Source organism: Sminthopsis crassicaudata, chromosome 6 (assembly GCF_048593235.1).
Source record: "Sminthopsis crassicaudata isolate SCR6 chromosome 6, ASM4859323v1, whole genome shotgun sequence".
NCBI lineage: Eukaryota > Metazoa > Chordata > Mammalia > Dasyuromorphia > Dasyuridae > Sminthopsis > Sminthopsis crassicaudata.
Genome location: NC_133622.1, coordinates 199,900,436 through 199,916,058, shown reverse-complemented (window position 1 = coordinate 199,916,058; position 15,623 = coordinate 199,900,436). Strand labels below are relative to the sequence as shown.

Here is a 15,623-nt window from a genome sequence, read left to right as displayed (position 1 = left end):
TATTTCTTCCTTTTCTTTGGTGGTCATCTTTGGGACAACATTTTATCCAACAGGAAAACTGACAGAGGATGTGGCCGAGTTTGTGAACAGCTGGCAGGAGGATCCCCCAGATGAGACTCCTGGACCAAATGTCTCATTTCCATCACGCCCTCCATGTTTCCATCAAAGTCCCACCACCATGCAGGTCTGGGTCCCCCAAGAGTGTGTTCTCTATTGTTCAAATAGAGATTTCTCCCTGCAAAAGAAAAGAAAACAAAGATTTCTTAGCTGGGCCATGGATTCCATTGCTGAGGTCCCATTTTGGAATGTGTGAGGAGATACTTATGGTGGGCACTTTGTGTAGAAGAAAACCATTCTCAGACTACTTGGAACTTCATGATGCTGGAAGGAAAGGGCCTAGGATAAATGTCTTCCTTCATCCTTTCTTCCTTCTTCCTACTTCTTCTTCTTTCTTCCCTTTTTTATTGTCCTCCTTCCTATTCCCCTTTTTTCTTATCTTTTTCTCTTTCTTTTTTACTAATCCTCCTCTTTTCTTTTTTCTCCAGGCTATTTTCTCTGTCTCCCTGTTTTTTAATTTCCTCCTTTCTTTCCATCTGGATAATTGGACAGATCCTACTCTGGTGTAATTAGGGAATGAACTTGTACAGAGATAGGTGATGGGATAAGATGACCCCTCTCAGACCTTTATTTTCTTCTTGAACCCACCCTCTAGTATCTGCTGCTTTGTTTCTAGGGGGTATATGAGCTGTGTGAGACTTTGCTGAAGTCCCCATTTGACACCTGCCATGACTACGTCAGCCCCTTGCCCTACATGGCTAGTTGTACTAGCGACCTCTGCCTGTGAGTTTGTGGTAGAATCCTATGAGATGGAGGTGGGGAGGGGAACTCCTGCTTTGGATCTGAGACAGGGCTATCCCTATCCACAGGATTTGGTCTAAGTCTTAAGCCTGAATCTTTGAATCTTGTGTCATTCTTATTTTCAAAATATTCTTTAAAATAGTTTTTACATATTACCTTTTTGTTGTTTTATCTTCTCCATCATGTTGTGGGATTAGATTTGAGCTAGAAGGGAAAAAGAGCTTAATTTCTCCCTTTTTAAATGGGGAATCAGGCATTGGGAGGGGAAATAAGGGGAGAGTCAGAGTTAGGACCCAAGTGTCTTGATTCTCAGTCTAGAGCCCTTCTACTAAGCCTTGCTTTGTCCCCAACTAGTTTCCACTCTCCTGGTGTAAATACATAAGTCAGAAGGCCAGCCAGGTAATGGCTCTGGTTCTGTATCTGTGAGGGTTTCCGGTATAGAGGTCAAGGTGAAGAAGGCATGGGCCCTGCTGCTCCTGACCATGGTCCTTGGTTTCTCTGTTTCAGGTCAGCATCTGAGGATGCCACATGGTGCCGGGCACTGACAGAATATGCCAGGGCATGTGCCCATGCTGGGCGCTCCTTGCAGGGCTGGAGAGCCAAGTTTTCACTGTGTGGTAGGCTGAATGAGTTAATGAAGTCTGTACAAACTCTACTGGGGGATGGGCAAGGGAATCTGTAAGGTGCAAACCCTAGCGTTGTAAGGGCACATTCTTGATTTCCATTCTGAAGAAAGGGCCCAAGGTGGGGAGCCTCAGGTCAGAGAAACTTGACTTCACTGATAGCATATTTGTCCAGGCTAAGTCATGGTTGGCTCAATGAAAGGAATAGCAGTTCTGGATCCAAAGGAGCTGGGTTCAGATCCTGATTTTGACATTATTTGTCTGACCTTGGACACTCCTTGAACTTTGGTTTCCTCATAAGTAAAATAGTTTATTGAGACGACCTCTGAGATATCTTCCAGCTCTAGACCTGTAGCAATAACAGGTTAGTATTTATATAGCAGTTTGCAAATACTCTCATTTTATCCTCACAGAAATGGGAGATAGGTGTTATTATTATCCCCATTTTATAGATAAGAAAACTGAGGCAGGTCGAAGTTAAATGACTTGCCCAGGATCACATAGCTAATAAGTGTTTGAAGCCAGATTTGAACTCAAGTTTTCTTGAGTACTACCCCAGGACTCTATCTATTGTGCTACCCTAATGATTAATAACCTCTGATCTGTGCCCATAGACCTGAGATTGTGGGAGATCAGGGGTGCTCTGATCATTATTTAAGGGAGCTATGGATTTTGACTTTACTCCATAGAATCAGAGAGCGTGTAATGCTATTACTGGAAGAGGATCTTAGAAATCATATGAGCAAATCTCATTTTATATTTGAGGAAATTGAATTTCAGGGATGTTAAGGAGTTTCCCAAAGATTACAGTCCCTTGGTGATAGAATTGCATTTAAAGAGTCAGCAGAAACAAATATGTATTAAGCATAACAAAACTATTCTCACCTATAGAATGAGAAATACAATCCCTTCCTTTCCTACTGACCACTGGGGTCACTATAAAGCTCCAATAACATAATGAATAAAGAAAGCTCTTTACAAAACGATTCAATATAATCATTGTAGTGTGGCACAAAGAAAAGAAATTATTAAGTACCTATGATGTAACTGGACCAAGAAAATTACAAAGATTACCTCATTTGAGACTCACAACAGCCCTAACAATATAATTTCCTTTATTATTCCCACTTTTCAGAGGAGAAAACTGAGGTTAAATGACCTGGTCGGAGCTAGATTTTCTGACTTTAGGCACAGCGCTCTGTGCCACTTAGGTGCTTGTAGAGATCACTATTTATCCAGGTGACATCTTTTAAAGATATTGGCAACTTGGGCTGTGTCTAGAAATGGCCCATTAGTCCAATGAGAAGATTAGAGACCTGACCTGTGAGGAGAGGACGGTCAGAGTGAGAATATTTGGCTTAGAAAAGAGAAGACTCAAAGGGACAGTGATTGATGTCTTCAAGCATGCAAAGGGTTGTCATGTGGACGAGAGATTCAATCTGTTCTCCTTGGCTCCAGAGGATAGAATGATGAAAACAGGATAGAACTGCAGAGACATTTCATTTCAGTACAAAGGAAACATTTCCCAACAATCTGAGCTTTCAGATAATGGAAGATGCTGACTTTGGGGGAGGGAGATCTCTTTTCCTTAGACTGTTTAAGCAGAGGTGGGATAAGCAGATATTAGGGGTATTATAGAAGAGATTCCTGTGTTCAGCATCATAAGATTGTATTACATATGACCCCAAGGCCTTTCCATCTCTGAGATCCTATAATTCTTATTTATTCTCTTAAAGCTTTCTTGTCCATTCATGTGTCCAGTTCAGAGGTGAAAGGGGCCTGATTCTATCTGAGAATGTCTCTCTGCAGGTTCTGGAAGGCTAGTGGCTGGTACCTGGATCCTCAGACAAATGCTGGATCATGTTTCTTTAGTGATGTTTAAGGATTTAACTCCACTGCTGGCTGGGCCTGGGGTATCAGAGACCAAAGACTGGTCCTCTGAGGAAAGGAGCTGGGGATGGGAGAGCTGGGGAATGGGACTCGAAGCTTTGGCATGAGGAACCCAAGAGTTAGTGTGGGGACAGGCCAGATGGACAGCAAAGAGCTGTCAATGTCTCATGTTTTGTCTTCCTGTCTCCCATCCTTCTAGCTATGACCTGCAAGGAGGAGGCCTTCACTTACAATGAATGCATTAACTGCTGTCCTGTATCTTGCCAGCCCAGAGCCCCTTGCATCGACAGTGAAATTGCCTGTGTGGATGGCTGCTATTGCCCTGAGGGTAAAGTTGAGGGGAGAAAGTAGTTAGCTACCCAGGGAAACCTAAAGTCAGAACTAATGGCCTGGGGATTATAGATGAGAAGCCTTGAGGCCTTGCTGTGAGGCTCACTAAGATTTCTAATTTGACTAAGATGGGAATTCTGGTGTGGGAAAGAAAGGGATTGATTATTTGCTCACTTATTCATATGCTCAGTCAGTCACTTAACCATTTACTGATTCACTCACTAATTCAGAAATTTGCTCTTATTCATAATACATTATTTCACTCACTAAATAATTCATCCCCTTACTCATTACTTTGTTTATTAATTTGTCATTCAATAAGCCACTTCTTTCATGCCCTACATACGAGAGAGAGAGAGAGAGAGAGAGAGAGAGAGAGAGGGAGGGAGGGAGGGAGGGAGGGAGGGAGGGAGGGAGGGAGGGAGGGGGAGAGGGAGGGAGGAAGTGGGAGAGGGAGGGAGGGAGGGAGGGGGGGAGGGAGGGAGAGGAGAAGGAGGGAGGGAGAGAGATGATGTATAATTTAATACAAGGTACCAGGCTTCATGGGACATTTTGGGTAGGAAACCAAAAGCCCAAAGCCACGTATGCTAAATACCTAATGAGAATTAGAGATTAGTGCACACATTTTGATTTCAAAGGAAAGGAAGATCTTTGTGTAACTAGTGGTAAAGTAAAACTTTATAAAGAAGTAGATCAAGAGGCAGCTAGGTGGCAGTGGATAGAGCACCAGCCCTGAAGTCAGGAGGAACTGAGTTCAGATGTGACTTTCAACACATAATACTTCCTAGCTGTGTGACCCTGGGCAAGTCACTTAACCCCAATTGCCTCAGGAAAAAAAAGAAAAAAAAAGGCATACATCAAAGTTCTAAAGGATGGGAGGACAGTCACATTGTGGAAGGTGTTTTAAATGCCAGGCTTGAAGAGTTCAATTCCACATGTAGGCAATAGGGAATCATTGAAGATTTTTGAGCAAAATGTAGTTGTCATTTGAGCTGCATTTTACTTTCATTTCCAGGTCTAATCTTTGAAGATGGGAGCTGCGTGGCACCTGCTGAATGCCCCTGTGAATTCCATGGGAAAGTGTATCCCACAGGCTCTGTGGTGAATGATGACTGCAGTATATGGTAGGTGCCCACTGTGGGAGAGGGCAAGGAGGAGCTGGGCATCCCTACACATCCAGGCTCCGTGGGGCCACCAAGGAGAGACCTCCAGAGGCTTGATCCTCATTGGATGTGGTTTTAGACAAGATGGAGCGCAGTCCATGGGGAGATAGTGCATGGAGAAGATGAGTTAATTTCTATGCTGAAGTCAGAACCCAGGAATCCTAACTTTTTCATCTAGAGCAGGGCTTTTTTGTCAAGAGCCATTTGGATATTTACAATATGTGGGCCATACAAAATTATCAACTTATAGAACGCAAGCAGCCAGAAGTTATTCAACCTCATTTTCTGCTCATTTATCACCTATAGTTTATTATGGAAATGGTTTTGTGGGCCTTTTGGGCCTATGGTGGGAGGTTCTCACTCCTGGTCTAGTAACTAGTGACTTATTACAGTAACTTACTGAGGAAAGATTTTTTCCCCCTTCTTCATAATTCTCAATTCTCTTCCAGACCTTCTTTTCTTTCCCCTAGACTCTTCCCAAAATTTTTTCAGCCCCATTTCTGGAGCATCTGAGTCCAGTGTAGACTTGGGCCAGACTTCCTTTGCTTCCCTTTCTGGGGGGAAGCTTTCTGTTTTCCTCTCCTAGACCTTGGGAATGCTCTCTTTAGAGGGACCAGGAAAACAGGCAATTTGTGAAGCTGAAGTGAAGTGAAGTGAAGATCATACACACACAAAAATAAACTATAAAAAACTATAATTTAAAAAGATTAAAGGAACTAGAGGGCGTTTTAACCTTCTCCCAATCCCAGGTTTTTACGAGTGGGAAGAAGAAGACATGGATGGGAAAGGAGAGAATGCTATGGGGGAAGAGCAAAACAAATTCTTTGTTTTGGTGGTAGGGGATGGAGTGGAATGGGAAGGATGTCTCTAAGTATAGATGTGGAATTACAAGTTCTCAATTCAAATCCTGACTCTGATATTTACTACTGATGGATCCTTTAACAGCTAGATAACCTTCATAAGTCTCCTTCCTTCCTTCCTTCCTTCCTTCCTTCCTTCCTTCCTTCCTTCCTTCCTTCCTTCCTTCCTTCCTTCCTTCCTTCCTTCCTTCCTTCCTTCCTTCCTTCCTTCCTTCCTTCCTTCCTTCCTTCCTTCCTTCCTTCCTTCCTTCCTTCCTTCCTTCCAAATTGGGGTTAAGTGACTTGCCTATGGTCACACAACAGGAAGTGTTGTGTCTGAGACCAGATTTGAACTCGGGTCCTCCTGACTTCAGGGCTGGTGCTCTATCCACTGCACCACCTAGCTGCCCCCTTTCATTGTTTCTAAAAGAATTCCTAGATTTGGGATCTCAGAATCTATGGACTTCCTGGGAAGAGCAGAGGTAGATCTAGATAAAGCTGCTGGTTGTTCTGAGGATTAGCTAAGTCTGGGGAAAGAGGGCAGGTAGAGAGTACTAAGTCCCCTTCCTGGGCATTGAAAGCTTGATTGTACCTGGGGCTGATGTAACATGGCCTCTGAAATGTCATTTCTCTCTTTCAGCACATGCAAAGGGGGAAAATGGATGTGCAGTGCTTCAGCCTGCCCAGGTAACTAGTGGAAGGTCTCAGCTCATGGTGAGGGAGGTGGGATCCATGAGTAGCTCTCTCAGATCATGCTAACAGTAGCATAGAGTCAACAATCCAGATATTTCAGACAAAGAACTCCTCTATGACCTGAGCCTTCTTGCTTAAATGATATGAGTTCTGTAGATAGAACTGTTTTTAATTTTGGAGTTTCCTAAGCTTCTAGAACATACAGGGTTCCTCCCATAGGGCCTAGGGATTTTCTGAAGTCAGACTGTTTCCACATCCCTTAGAATGGAGGCTTCTGAAGATTAAGCCTCTTGCATCAGATAAAAGATTCAAGGACAAAGTCAAGGTTTCTTCTTCAGATTCTCTTCCTCCAAGGGTGAAGGTCTGCACCTCCTCTCTCACATCTTGGTTCCTAGCAGACCAGGATTCCCTAGGCTGGGGAGCAGTCCTTATTTGGGGGATGACAGGCTCCCTGCTCTTTCAGCGGAGTGCTCTGTGACCGGAGACATTCATTTCACCACTTTTGATGGCCGCCGATACACGTTTCCCGCCACATGCCAGTATATCCTAGCCAAGAGCCGGTCTTCAGGAGCCTTCACAGTGACAATTCAGAATGCCCCATGTGGCCTGGTAAGATTTCTGCTACAATTTTCCGTGCTGATCTATGGGGGTGGCAGACAAGAAGAGGAGATTGCATACGGGTTATTCAGTGGGGGAAAATGACCTTAAGATGAAAGATGAGCCCATCTTCCTTCTCATTTCCCCCATTGCTCCCCTCACAGTTTCAGGTCATGTCAAAGTTCACAAACTTGAAACAGAGAACCACTCAGAGTAACTTCTAACTATGGGTATTAAATGAAATGTGAAGTGGGATGTATATTCAAATAATCAGGGAAGGCTTTGTGAAGGAGGTGAGACCTAAACTGTGCCTTGGAGGATAAGCAGGTAAGATTTAGATGGGTGGAAAAGCGGTTTACCTGGAATAGTAATTAAAGTGACTAAAGGCCTGGAGTTAGTTCCCTGAATGTTTATGCAGGGAACACTCAGACACTCAGAACACTCAGAAGCCCCTACTAAGTAGAACAGAGTGCAGCAATGAGAGCTGTATCTATTATTAGATGGACAGCAAGGACCTGGAATCAGCAAGACAAAAGTTCAGTTCCAAACTGGTGCATACTGGGCAAGTCATAATCTCTCATCTGTAAAAAAAAAATAAAAAATAAATAAAAAAAATTAAAAAGGGATACACCAGACCTGAAGTCAGGAGGTTTTGTTCAAATCTGATCTCAGACACTTAACACTTCCTAGCTGTGTGACCCTGGGCAAGTCACTTAACCCCAACTGTCTCAAAAAAAAAAGGGGATAATAATAGAACCTACCTTTAAGCAGTATTGTGAGGATAAAATGAGGTAATATTTGTAAAGTACTTCACAAACCTTTATTAAAGCATTATATAAATGCTAGCTATTCTTTTATTTGCCTCAAACTGAAATTTGCTCTTCTGTAGCTTTTAGCCACCGCTCCTAATTTTTCACTTTGGGGCTAAAGAAAACATATCTAATGTTTCTTCCTTTATTTACTCAAAGACATCAATTGATGTCCCCCTGCCTCAATTTTCATTTCGTTAACTAAAACATTCCCTTCAATTAATTCACCTATGGAATAAATTCAAGTCTCTTATTTATCTTGGTCTCCTTCTTCTGGACGTGTCATAAATTACAAATGTCTTTCCCCCAACATGGTGTCCAAGACTGAACTCCATATGTGGTCTGAGTAGGACAGAAGAGAGTGGCCCTGTTAATGTCCCTCCCTCGGGACAATAGTCTTCATTCATGAAGTTTAAGATGAGGAATTACTCCATTGTGTATCACTTATTAACACACAAGTCCCTGGGCAGTTCCTGGACAGGGAAATGATAGAATAGACACTGTCAATTCCTCACTAGAGAAGGGACCTGCCGAGTGTTAGGCTACTAGGCAGACTTAGATTAATTGGCAAGTCAGCAGCCTGACCTAGAGCTGTCAGAGAGTAGAGAACTGAGTCCTGAGGCATTTTAATTGAGTGTCCAAGGGAGCTGGGTGCCTGGATCCTGTCAGAGGTGAAGAGCTGATTACTATGAGCTTGGTGATAATATTTTAAGACCTTTCATGAAGGATGATTTACATAATTTTTTTTGCTTTATTATGTTTATTATTTGCAATGCTCTTTATTTTAATTTAGTGGGATAAATGAGAGAAAAAATTCAAATTTTGAAATATGGGGTTGGTGACAGTATATGGGGTGGGGAGGAGTTGCTTTGGAGGTAACTCATCAGAGTAAAGGGGAGCTGATGATTTTTCCAAGAGCTCGCTTTCAGGTGGAGGTTCAGGTTTTGTTTGGAGGTTTGAACTGTGTGCACCAGTGGTTCTGGGAATTATGCTTTCTTGTCTGCCTTTAATTAGAAATTACTCCCTTAGACATTATCTTGGGATCACTTCCCCAAACCTTTCAGCAGAAACAAGGATGCCTCCTCTCCTGGAGATGATTTGAGTCCACTCTCTAGTGTACATGCAAGTAATGTGGATTCTGTTACACCCCAGATAAGCCAATGCCCCGAGGACTGGTGGGAATGTCTGGATGTGGTTTAACAATGCAGATCAATACTCTGAGATTGATAATGTCTCCCTTGGGTGACCCCCAAGGAAAATCTTGGTTCTGACACATATACTAGCTGGGCAAAACATTTAATCTCTCTGGGCCTTGGTTTCCCCACTTGTAAAAGAGGTGGTTTGGATTCAATGACCTCTAAAATCTCTTTCATCTTTGCAGCCATGATCCTGAGTTGCATAGGAAATAACTCTATGATTTCCACTTAACCATTTCCCTCCCTCCTTACCATAGGTGAGCAGGGAAATGGGTAAGAGGGACAAGAATGGTTGCTGATCTAGTTGTGAGTCTAGGAAAAGGTAAGGTCTTAGATTACTATCAGCATTAAGTGCCTACTAAGTGCCAGGCATTGTGCTAAGTGCTGGGATACAAAGAATAGCAAAATAATTCCTGTCCTTAAGGGCCTCCTGATCTAATGGACCTCATAAAAAGCTTAAAATACTTTCACTTGTGAATGTGCTATTCTTCACTGCATCTCAGTTATATGGAGAAGGGAAGGGTCTCTTTATCCTGCCCATTTCACGAATGGAAACACTGAATTCTAGAGTGTACTTTGCTTATAGTGCCACAATAAATGAGCAGTCAAAACAGAATAGGAGCCCAGGCAGCCTGTGTCTTGGTCTAGTGCTCTTTCTCCTAGGCTGTTCCACTTTCTGAAGGATTTTTCATTCCATATCATTTCACTGCCTTCGATTGGGCCCTTTGAGAAGCAGTGTAGGGTAATGAGTAGAACACTGGCTTGGGGTCAGGAGACCTCCATGTGAATCCTGCCTTAAACACAGGCAAATTACTCTCTGTGAGTTTCTTTTCTTCAGTGGAAAATGGAAATAATAAGACTGGTTCTGCCTCCTTCTCTGAATTATTATGATGAAAGACATTTTGTAAACCTCAAAGTAAAATGTGAGAAATGTGAGCTAGTAATAGATATTCATAAAACAACTTTCCTGTGTATGGTAACGTGCCAGAGAGGGCCACAGATGAAAAGGCTATTTGTCAGGGGAGATGCTTTGATTTAATAAAAGGGATCCCAGGCAGCAAGGATGTGAAATGTCATCGTGAATTTTCAGCAAGATATTTTGTAAGTGACTCCAAGTGTAATAAGCAATTCTCAGACCCACTTTAGGGTGAAGAAGCGAGTTCCTTCATCAATGATTTTTTTATAAAGCTTTTTATTTTTTTTTCTTTTTTCTTTTTTATTATAGCTTTTTATTGACAAAACACATGCATGGGTAATTTTTCAACATTGACCCTTGCAAAAACTTCTGTTCCAACTTTTCCCCTCTTTCCTCCCACTCCCTCCTTTAGATGGCAGGTAGTCCCATGCACATTAAACATGTTAATATGTTAAATACAATATGTGTACACATATTCTTGCTACACAAGAAAAATGAGATTTAGAAAGAAGGTAAAAATAACCTGGGAAGAAAAACAAAAATTCAAGCAAATATTAACAGAAAGAGTGTAAATGTAAAGCTTTTTATTTTCAAAATGCATGCATAGATAGTTTTCAACATTCACCCTTGCAAAACCTTGGGTTCCAATTTTTTTCCTCCCTCCCATTCCTTTCCCTAGATGACAAGTAATCCAATATATGTTAAACATGTACAATTCTTTTATACATATTTCCACAATTATGCTACACAAGAAAAATCAGATCAAAAAGGAAAAAAAAAACTGAGAAAGAAAACAAAATGCAAGCAAATTACAACAAAAAGAATGAAATGCTATGTTGTGATCACACTCAGTCCCCACAGTCCTCTCTCTGGGTGCAGATGACTCTCTTCATCACAAGACCACTGGAACTGGCCTGAATCATCTCGCTGTTGAAAAGAACCACGTCTACCAGAATTGATCATCTTGTTAATCTTATTGTTGCTGCTTCACTAATAATTTATAGTGTTCTCTCTCCTTGCTTTTACCCCAAGCTGCGGGAATGGAGTCTATAGGTCTGAAGATGCTTTTGAAGTATCTGGTTCCAAAGCATACCTGCGGAATCACTATGCCAGCCCTTGGGGTTATCAGCTGTCAGAGCTGAGCTGTTGGTTGACGGTACACGGGGCACTCAGTCTGTCAACAAGAATTCATTAATTACTCACTATGGGATCAGAAGCTGTGCTAAGCATTGGGGGTACAAAGAAAGGTCAAAAACAGCTTGTCTTCAAGGAATTTATATCCTAATAGGAGAAAATGCTATATAAATAAATAGGTATATACAATATACATAGAGAGTAGGTGCAAGATAATCTAAGAGAGGAAGACCTCTTGTTGAGGGTGGCTCTTAAGGTGTCTTGAAGGAAGAATGGCAAGTGAAAAGAGAGAGCCAGGTACATGCACAGTTTTTTCATTAGGTGCTATGTGATAATCAGTCAATCAATCAGTCAATCAATCAGTATTTATTAAGTGCTTAATATCTACCAGGAAGTGTGCTAGGGCTACAAACATTAAAATAATCCCTCTCCTTCAGCTCTCCTGCCCCTCTGATGTAGATTCATGAATTTAAGAGTTTTTATTCAGCCTCCGTTAAGATTACTAGTCGAATCAATTGTGTTAACATGACATAGGTCAGAAGTTTTTGGTTTTTTGTTTTGTTTTGGTTTGTTTTGTTTTGAGGCAATTGGGGTTAAATGACTTGCCCAGGGTCACACAGCTAGGAAGTATTAAGTGTCTGAGGCCAGATTTGAACTCAGGTCCTCCTGACTTCAGGTTGGTGCTCTATCCACCTAGCTGCCCCATGCAGTTTATTTTCTAGTGACAGGGTCAGGCAAATGGTTATGCCATACTTAATTAATTGGTGTGAATTAGCTGATTAAATAGAGATAGAGACCTGAAATATGATTTCATTAGTTTTGGATGCTCCCTGGTGAAGAAACCTTCTCTACGAGGGCGAGTTGGTGTTTTCTCTGTAATTTATAGTTCTAGAGAATAATCTAGGGCAGGACTCTCCAACACAAGGCCCACAACATGGGAGATGTAGGTGGGCATGCAGCCCAGAACACTTCCAAGTGCAGCCCAAATGAGATCCAAATGTAGTTCCTATCTGCTTGCACTATTATATAAAAAAGCACATGCACACAAGTATATATACAAATATATGACTACATGTGTATACCTATATGTACATACATATATATGCACGAAACATGCGCAGTTTTAGAAGTCAATAATTAGCCTGCAGGGATCCTTATGTACAGTGTAGTAACTTATGTTTCCATCTGATGTTGACCCCAGTGAGCACTGAATTAGAGCACTAGTGTTCCACACAGTCAGTGGGACTGAGGTGGGTCACTTCATCTCTAAGGCTAGTTGTGTATCTACTAGGCTACATTGCCTCTCTCAGCTGACTATTGGATCCATGATGCTTAGCTCTTTCTACCTGTGTCTAAAACACACACACACACACACACACACACACACACACACACACACACACACACACACACTGAGAAGGCTTTGAGATTTATCCTAAATGAGCCAGAGAGGACATCCTCTCTCTGGGATGTTGGCAGGCCCAGGCTAGAGGTCGACCCTTAAGTAGGGGCTGGGAGAAGCAGCTTGATTGAGAGATTTAGGAGATCTGAGATTGAGAGTCAGGAGATTTAGGATTTGATTTCAGCTGAACTATGTATATTTTAGTGCCAGCTAAAATCCCACTTTCTATAGGAAGCCTTTCCTAATTAATGCCTTCTCTCTTTTCATTATTTCCTATTTATCCTCTATGTATCTTGTATGTATTTATTTACATGTTGTCTCCCTCATTAGATTGTAAAGTCTTTGAGGGCAGGAACTGTCCTTTGCCCCTTTTGTATCCTCAGCCCTTAGCACAATGCCTGGCACATAATAGAAAATTAATAAATGTGATTCTGTTTCCAGAACCAAGATGGAGCCTGCATCCAATCGGTGACTGTGATTCTGAACCAGGCACCTCGGAGACAGGTGACCCTGACTCAGGCAGGAGACATCCTCATGTCTGGTCAGTACAAGGTCACCCTGCCTTACACGGATGGTAAGATGGGGAAGGGCAGGTGGGAATGCTTGGTATCCTAGATTTCTTGGGCTCTGCCAGAGCCACGGGACACAAATGGTGCACCCTTAAGACATAGGAATTAGTATCCAAACCAATGGGAACATAGTATGTAGAGCCCAGATGCAGATATTAACTCTATAGGTGGGAGAGGGTGCTAGCCATGCTCCCTGAAGCCCTCTTTCCACCCCGACCACATTGCTTCTCCCAGATGCCTTTGAGATCCAGAAGCTGTCATCTGTGTTTCTGCGTGTGCGGACCTCTGTTGGAGTGCAGGTGCTATACGACCGGGAAGGGCTGCGTCTCTACGTCCAGGTGGACCAGCGATGGAAGGATGACACTGTGGGGCTCTGTGGGACCTTCAATGGGAACATGCAGGATGACTTCTTGTAGGCAGTGATCCCATAGGGTTGGGGAGCGGAGTGGGGGAGAAAGTGGGTAAATTTATGGGGAAGGGATAGGGTAATAAGGGCTTCCCAAAGTTTGCCAAGATGCTGTGATTTGAGGATCTTCCCGTCTCCAAATATTTTTAGTGCCTGAAATGCCACCATTAGAGCTTCATCCTTTCACAGTCACACAGAGAAGCTTTTCAATCTCTGAATATTCCCTTTACATATCTAAACATTGCCAATTATTACAGTCAGTAGTTTAATACAAATAGCAATAACTGTTTCCTTAGTGGGACTTTTTGATAAGCAACTGGGATCCACGCCTTAGGACTAGATTGAAGGTGGGTAGTGCCTTGGGAGTGATACAGGATTTGTAAGCTGTAAAAGATGCCTAGAAGCTGGATGCTAAGAGGATTTGCTGGAAATGTACCTCCCTCCCCTGCTCCTGGAAATTTTGGGGCTCAAGATTCAAGATTTTTGTTTCTCTTTCTCCCCCTCAACTCACCTCCTCCTCACTAGTGTTCTCCTGCAAAGGAAAGGGAACATTTTTTTTATAGTGCCTTTACTTCCTTATCTAGAAAGTCAGAGTCTATTATATTTTGGTTCAAATGTGGTAACTCAGAGAAAAAAGTTTACTATAAAAATCATTATAGCTATTTTATGTTTAAAGAAAAAAAAAAGGGAGTGGAAGTCAAAAGGTTTCCCAAACCAGGCCATTAGACCAAGAGAAAATGGGAACTTTAAGTAACAATGAAATGAGAGGCTGGCCACGGGATTTCAGTCAGAGGGATCTTACATAGAGTCCTACTCCTGCTTTCCTCATTTTTCATCCATTCATCCAGCCACATATGAATGAGAAAATCCTTCTATAGTATCTCCAAAGTGACCCCCACCCAGTCTTGGCTTGAAGGGAGAACATTGAATTTTAGAGTTGGGATGACCCAAGTTCAATTTTCCACCTCAGACAATTGCTAGATGTATCACCCTGACAGTCTCTAAGCCTCAGTTTCTTCCTCTGTTAAATGAGGGTTTTTGATTTCAGTGACTTCTAAGGTCCCTACCAGTTCTACATGGATGACCTCTTGTTATATATCTTCCATTTCTTGGTGAACTGTAATGGTGAGCTGTAATGATTAGGCAGGTTTTCCTAATGTCGAGTCTAAATGTTCCTTTAAATTTCTGTTCATTTGTGCCCTCTGCCCTCTGGAACCAAGAAAACCAGTTTTTTTCAGGTGAAAGCCCTTCAAATACTTAAAAGACCAATTGTCTTGACCAATTCCACCAAGTCTTTACCAGTCTAAGTCTCCCAGTTCCTGCAGTCAGTTCCTCTATGGCACAATCCCTAATGCTTTCATTGTTCTATCCTCCCTTTTCTAGGTGTTTCCACATTAACAGTGCCCTCCCTAAAATATGGTGGCTAGGATGGTCATAGTGTGATGGATGTGGTCTGCCCAGGGCAGAGAACAGTGGAACAAATACCCGTCTCAGTGAAGACTCTGGTTCTTAATTCATTTTGTGATCACATAAGCACATAAATGCTGGCCCTTTTGCCTCTATGGAGAATCAAGGGAATTCTGGGTAGAAGGAGTCCTAAACCCAGACTATGTAGCATGGCATGCTTGTGTATAACTTTGCATATGCAAAACCTGTTTCTGGGCTCTCTGCAGGTCTCCTGTGGGTGTTCCGGAGAGTACCCCACAGCTCTTTGGCAATTCCTGGAAAACACTATCGACCTGTTCCCCAGCCATCTCCAGTGCCCCTCTGGATCCCTGTGATGTACACCTGCAGGCTGGTGAGTCAGGGCATTTGGGGTCCAACCACTGTTGGGAATCAGGCTGAGATTCAGCAAAAGGAAGCTAGAGTGAGAGGTTTGGGATGGGAATGGAGTTGGAGTAGTTGAGGGAAATTGTGACTTGTGGGAGATGGGGGAAGAGAGAATCTAGCAAAGATAAGAGCACGAAAAAATAGAAGGAGAGAGAGGGGAGGCAAGAGATGGAGGGCAGATGATAAAGATAAAGGCCAGATAGGGGACCAGACACAGATATCCCATTGACAGTAAGGGATGGCCCAGATATTAGAGGCAAAATGATTTGGCTTCTGATCGGGAATGGGGGGTTGGGGATGGAGCAGAGACTATGGGGGTCACTGGTAGCTTGTGAAAGACGTGTAATAGATGTGGGTAGATGGTTCTA

The 15,623-nt window shown here is 42.5% G+C and overlaps 1 protein-coding gene across 1 annotated transcript in view; it reads left to right on the top strand.

Moving 5' to 3' along the window:
* The window catches only part of OTOG (otogelin), a 93,262-nt gene that overhangs the window by 15,411 nt on the left and 62,228 nt on the right, over positions 1-15,623 (top strand). The window contains exons 5-13 of the mRNA XM_074275776.1: positions 54-184; positions 734-840; positions 1,366-1,475; positions 3,571-3,699; positions 4,717-4,825; positions 6,792-7,005; positions 12,892-13,024; positions 13,254-13,431; positions 15,099-15,223. Coding sequence (XP_074131877.1) covers positions 54-184; positions 734-840; positions 1,366-1,475; positions 3,571-3,699; positions 4,717-4,825; positions 6,792-7,005; positions 12,892-13,024; positions 13,254-13,431; positions 15,099-15,223 — 1,236 coding nt within the window. The remainder of the gene's footprint in view (positions 1-53; positions 185-733; positions 841-1,365; positions 1,476-3,570; positions 3,700-4,716; positions 4,826-6,791; positions 7,006-12,891; positions 13,025-13,253; positions 13,432-15,098; positions 15,224-15,623) is intronic.